Consider the following 6,621-nt stretch of genomic DNA (forward strand, 5'->3'; position numbering starts at 1 on the left):
AATTGAACCTGCAGGTAGTTTAGTACTGTCTTAGGTACTGATGACCAATCTGAATAAAACTCACCTTGATGAGACACGAGAGCAGTATCAATGTCGCTATTATGACATTTGATAGTAAAATTTCAAACCCTGTCATGAATATGTTATCTAACTCATGAAAACAACATGAGGTGTCAAGACGTACTTTACAGTGTGGCGGCAGCATTGCATTACGTTTAACTTCCATAGCTGTTAATCTACAAAGTGCACATGTTAGCACACCCTTCCGGTAAGGATAACAAACATCTTGCCTTGTAAAGTTCAAGACACACCAAACTGATGACGAGCGCGGTGGTGGTAGCGATGGCAGGAACGAGTTTTCCTGCTATCTGCTTGGTGGTATGATGATCAGCGACAGTAATAATGTTATAGTCCTTCGCATGAAGGTTTGATGCAGTGGTACCGTGATGAGATTGATGTGATGGTTAGTGTTACCGTCCTTAGGTTTCTCATACTCAGCAGAGTGAGGTGGTGTTTGTGAGAACAGGGTCGAGTTTATTAAGTTCTGTTAGGCGCGCTATGCACATTGCATACTAATAGGAAAGTGAGAGAAAGATGTAAATATACAATGGATTCTTGGTAGGGATGCAATGATCACCATCATCGTGCCCATGTCTTCATGCGTATAAACATATCACTATCAATGTGATCGACAACAATGAACTTGTCTTGATGTGCAGGATCAGGGTATAAAAGAGCACCGTGGATGAAAGAACAAAGCAGAACAAATATAGAACTTGCTCTTGAGACAGCTTTGATGCAAGTGAGCCGGAAATCACGATCAATCCTGCGAGGAGCCCCAATGACACCAGCAGTAAATGGCTGAACTAGTGCCAACTCAAAGGAGCCAACATCCGGTAGCTGACATTTGAACATAAAAATGAGTTGAACAAAAACGGATGTGTCCTGTGTAAGTTGCATAAGTGCGCAGTCATAGCATGGGTGTCCGTGAAAGTGAGGATTGCATTGAAGGTAGTTGGTCGTTTGTCTCCAGTCAACACTAGACTTGTAGTTCACCTTAAGATACCGATGTTCTTGAATCTGAAATGCATAAATCAGCGAGAGAGAGCAAGTAAAATGATATCAGCACACCTGGAAATTGGCAGGTATGGAAAGCCATCTTTCCAGATGATGTCCGTACCCAGGCAATGAAGTGTTAATGAAATCGGAAAACTTGCGACGAAAGCCTTGAAATGCATGATCCCTTTGGCCATGGCTATTCTCAATGTCCTGGATTGATACAGGCTGTTGTGGCGAACCCAGTTTGACGTGTCCCTCGAAGGTAGCTGATCTTGCTTTGGTTTCGTCGGCTTCGGCTTCATCGTCTGGCAAGCTACGTTGTTCATCGAGCGTGTCCACGCGCATTCTCAACAATTTGACTGGCATATTTGCGTTGATCGATGTGCAGTATCTATTATTATAATGAAAACAATTGTCCCTACGTGAGCAACAGATATCAGGTATCATAACATCAAAACAAACCTGGTCAGCGACTTCCTTTCCATTCGATTGGCGCTCATAGGCCTCTTTCAGAGGACCGTGAAGCTTCTCGTTCGGACGAGTACTGTAGTTACGTGTCGCACCCTTCATTCGGATGTCCCGGGTCACATGCTTCCAAAGATGAGTCTTTGGAAAGTCCCAATCGAGTTTGAGATCTTCAATAGGGGACGTCGACACACATTCAACATAGTCCTGGAACGAGCAATTGATGATGTAGTTAATTATTGATGGAACTGAAAAACACCTGGCTTACCTTAAGTGTGGTATTGAAAACAAGTAGTTCGGCATCGAGCGCCGCTAGCGTGCTTGTTGTTTGCACATCGAGACCAATGTAGCTATCCAATTGCAGATAGCTACTGATAACACAGAGGAGTTGATATCCTTCTGGGCTAGCTCTGTGGGTCAATATGTTCAATGCCGAATAAAGGGTTTGCTGTGGGTCAGTTATTAGTATAGGTATTGAAAAACGCAAAGTTATCTACTTTAGACAGGTCTTGCATCTTGTTGCCGTCACTGAATGTGATGTGGATGACAGTACTGAAATGGTTGAAATTGCGCCATCGAGGGAATTTAGCAACCCTACCAGTATACGATTAGGAACTAAGTGACATGAATCAACGATATGAGTGACTCACTGATCCTCGAGCTTTGCCTCCTGCAGAACGTCCGAGTGACTTGAGGATCTTCTTCAACTCCTCAAGTAGGTGTTTCCACATGCCAATATGAAGGGAATGTAGGCAGTCAAAGCTGATGGCTTCATGAGGGTCAGAGTAGGCAATGCGCCAGAATACATTCTAGTGGAGAGTAAACAAGAATCAGTATTCATATCAGGAAGTGTATGAAGGAACAGAACATGACTGAAAGTTCAGGCGCAGCAGGGAATAAGAAATACAAAGGATGTAGAGATACTGAGCAAACGAGTAAACGAGAGATGCCGCAGAGGGCTGGTTTGCCATGCCAGGCGCAGGAAGGAAGATCAAACGAGTAGACAAGAGATGCCACAGAGGTGGCCATGCCAGGCGCAGGAAGGAGATCAAATGAGTAGATGAGAGATGCCACAGAGGGCTGGTTGGCCATGCCAGGCGCAGGAAGGAAGATCAAACGAGTAGACGAGAGATGCCAGAGGGCTGGTTGGTCATGCCAGGTGCAGCAAGGAAAGATGAAGGAGAATCAAATGAGTAAACGAGAGATGCCACAGAGGGCTGGTTGGCCATGCCAGGCACAGCAGGGAATAAGGGTGATCAAATGAGTAGACGAGAGATGCCACAGAGGGCTGGTTGGCCATGCCAGGCGCAGCAAGGAAGATCAAACGAGTAGACGAGAGATGCCACAGAGGTGGCCATGCCAGGCGCAGGAAGGAGATCAAATGAGTAGATGAGAGATGCCAGAGGGCTGGTTGGTCATGCCAGGCGCAGCAAGGAAAGATGAAGGAAGATCAAATGAGTAGACGAGAGATGCCGCAGAGGGCTGGTTGGCCATGCCAGGTGCAGAAAGGAAGATCAAACGAGTAGACGAGAGATGCCACAGAGGTGGCCATGCCAGGCGCAGGAAGGAGATCAAATGAGTAGACGAGAGATGCCAGAGGGCTGGTTGGTCATGCCAGGCGCAGCAAGGAAAAATGAAGGAGAGTCAAACAAGTAAACAAGAGATGCCGCAGAGGGCTGGTTGGCCATGCCAGGTGCAGCAGGGAATAATGAAATATGTAGGAGATACCGATCAACAGTGCGAACCAGTAAAATAGTAAAACATAATTATGAAGAGGGGAGACAAGAGAATAACTAAGACTGTAGCTTACCGCAACGGCACATAAGCCTAACACCTTGAGAAGTGCTTCGCCCCGACCTTTGCTGATCTTGTAAGTATTGAGTGCATCTATTGTGTCTTGCATTGATCTAAGCGCAAATGTCTTGGATAGATCGTGAAGTTTCTCAAGCAGCACAACGCATACAGGACAAGGACATTTGCAATTTTGACCACGGATGAGCGACATCATACATCTACAAACAATATATGAGATGTCTGGACCAGGCTTGTGTATATTAGTATGGAGAAAACTAAAACATACTGCTCTTCATAATCAGCCGAAAGTATCAGCAGAATAGGAAACAGCCAGCGTATAATCATGTCGAAGCATTGATGCGCATAACCGGTCTTCGAGTATTGCACAACAAGTTCCAAGAGCTTCAAGAATGATTCGTGCCATACGACGCGCTTGAAGCTCACAAACCCCATTTTGCCTTCTTCATCTGCTTCTTCGGAGACCTGCAATAGTTCCATCAAATTCATGATAATTAAAAAGTTGTCAGTATTAACGTACAATAGGCAACCACCCAACAATGCGACCGCCGCCAATGCCCTCACCATGTTGTATGCCTACCGGCAAGTTTGCGCATCGTACCACGACAGGATATGCCTTGACCGTACCATGCGATGACAGTCTTGTCTTGTCTGCATACAAGATGAAACAAAATGGGGCCGCTTTAAGGCCAGGTGGAAGGCGAGACTGATGTAATAAAAGTGATGTCAGTGTATGCAGACAATTCAGATATGAAACAAAGTACTTGGACATCCCACCATCGATCACCCATCCAGGGCTCATTGTAGAAACGCTCGAACTCTGTTCCGTTATGTTTGTATAGGCGTTGTGCATCCCAAACAAAATGCGGAGCAAGCACCAGGTTGCCTAGTAAATCGAGCGCCCACTCCCAAAGAGGTAACACATGGGTCTCATAAACTCATTCTTCTCGTTTATATGGGACAGTGATGTTGTGTTTTGTAAACTAAACGAATCTATAATATATTTTGCGAGATTAATCAGTGACATACCGGCGCCACCTGATCAGTCGCATGCTCCCAAGCCTTGCGGAGATCTGTATCAGTCTTGAGTGTCATCTGGGTCTCCCCTCTCGAGATGCGACCAATGAGAGCAAGGAGCCCGTTGATATGAGATTTGTTGAGTGCAGCGTCCAGTGCAATTTCAGCAAACTCGAAGTCAGCGCGTGAACAAAAGGGATGCTAGGGTGTTTTATCGACAGGAAGTTGTTCTTCAGGGTGGGCATTAATGCCAAATTCGTCGAAAGCTTGATGGAGGGGCTCGCGACCGGAAGAAGGGTGGAATTCCATTCTGAATTCTAGGGGCCGTTGAGCAGACATTGCAGGCAGAGGTTCAGCAGAGCCTGATGGGCTATTAACTATGCAGAAAGATTGGTCAGTAATATAAACAAATCAATTACATGCTTACCTGGGTCATGTTGATATTCAACATCGTCATTGCTCTCGTTGTATTTCCTTTTACGTTTGTCATCTTCCTCTTTTGTCATTGATATTCCGGACTCTATACAGTACTTTGTAAACCTCTTCGTTTTCGTCCTTCGTACCTCAGCAGTTCTTCTACCACACGCTGAGGTACGTATCTTAATGTTTTCATGCTGACTTTCTCTCATTGTATTCTGTCCATATATTGTCTTCTAGGTATTATGAATAGCAGCGGTTCTTCTACCACACGCTGAGATTGTCTTCTAGTTTGACATCTAACAGGTTATGAGCCCTGGCTCCTACAGAGCCCTCAACCGAACCTACTAGACAAAGCTTCTGTGCTTGCTCACCGCTCACTCATTCACTTCTCGCTTCATCATTCCTCACGACGGTATCGTCATGGGAAAATTTGATCATATCCCCGAACTGCTAGGATCGGAGAACTACGTCGGGTGGTCCACCAAGATGCAGTACGCCCTCGCCTGTGAGGACCTGTGGTGTCACATAAATACGGTCGTAAATCCTGCAGACCTCCTCGGGACCCCGTCCATGTTGCCAACGCCCGCCGACCCAGCCAATGTCACGGCTGCTGAAACAGCAGCAATGTGTGCATGGCTGCTAAACGACATAAAAGCAAAGGACCTCATCACACATCGCCTCAGTCCGTCAGTCGGGGCATTAGTATCACGATCACATGCTGTTTCGGCTCGAAAGGCATGGCAGACGCTTGCTGAGCATTTTAACAGAACCGACACGAGTGCGCAATACCAGCTGCGTCAACGTCTTGACGCCCTTCGAATGAAGGATTCGGCAGACACGACGAATTACGTCGGGCAGCATGCTGTCCTCCGTGAACGTCTTCACGATTCAGGAGCTCCTCTAAGAGACAGCAACACCATTTACAGCCTGCTCATAGGTTTACCACAGACTGCCATGTGGCAGCAATTCAAGGCTATGTTGGAGCAGCGGATGCACGATGAGATAATGACTGCCACAGCGACTAATCCTCCCACCTTTACCGTTGAGAGTTGTGTCTCGCAGATCACAGCAGAGGCCGCACGGCACGTTCACACTCGTGCTATCCACTCCGCATGTCCTGGCTCTGAGTATGCTAATGCAGCCACGGCACCTAACGTTAATACATCCGGCATCAACCCCATCACTGGTTTGTGCAAGCATAGGCACAACCCTGACGGAGCATTTTGCACCACTCCCGGGTGCAACAAAGGTGACCATGACCACGATCATTGCTACGGTAAAGGAGGTGGGATGGAAGGTCAGGTGCCGTGGATGCGGGCTAAGAAGAAGGAGCATACGAAGGAAACAGCTGCTGCTGCCATCTCGACTCCTCCTGTACTCGCCCCGCCAGTCCCAGCAGTGGCCGCAGCCATTATCCCTGCCGCTCTTACCAGTCTCTACGACGACGTCTCCTTCGCGTCCATTACAGCACTCACTGATGACGCCTCTTGTGCCATTTCTCTGCCTTTCGCCACGATCCTAGACTCGGGCACTATAGTGACCCTGGTAAAGGATCGCAGTTTCTTCCATACGTATTCCACTGCTGAGTCTGTGCCAGTGCACACGGCAAATCACGGCATCCTGGAGATAACAGGATGCAGGACATGTGTGGGATGGCTTACCATCAGGAAACATTGTCTCCGGCTCCGGCTGTCGAATTGCTTGCATGCTCCGAACACCATGCTTAATTTGCTCTCTGTGAGTTGCATGAACACTAAAGGGTGGGATGTCAGTTTCAGATCCAACATGACGTGTGAACTCGCTCATAAGGGGAATCATCTCGGCGCAATCCCTGCCACGGGTAAACTT

The 6,621-nt window shown here is 47.2% G+C and overlaps 1 protein-coding gene across 1 annotated transcript; it reads right to left on the bottom strand.

The window, feature by feature from the left end:
• Nucleotides 1–639: 639 nt before the first annotated feature.
• F5891DRAFT_1128297 (uncharacterized protein) lies at nt 640–4,810 on the bottom strand (the record flags this gene model as incomplete). Its single annotated transcript, XM_041364266.1, has 12 exons — nt 640–1,080; nt 1,132–1,731; nt 1,793–1,972; nt 2,022–2,118; nt 2,215–2,333; nt 3,287–3,536; nt 3,605–3,801; nt 3,857–4,042; nt 4,101–4,265; nt 4,299–4,319; nt 4,366–4,554; nt 4,781–4,810. The coding sequence occupies 12 exons, from the start codon at nt 4,808–4,810 to the stop codon at nt 640–642; spliced, it is 2,475 nt and encodes an 824-aa protein (XP_041226616.1).
• Nucleotides 4,811–6,621: the final 1,811 nt, after the last annotated feature.

This window comes from Suillus fuscotomentosus (assembly GCF_016647785.1).
Source record: "Suillus fuscotomentosus strain FC203 chromosome Unknown F5891scaffold_24, whole genome shotgun sequence".
In the NCBI taxonomy this organism is placed as follows: Eukaryota; Fungi; Basidiomycota; class Agaricomycetes; order Boletales; family Suillaceae; genus Suillus; species Suillus fuscotomentosus.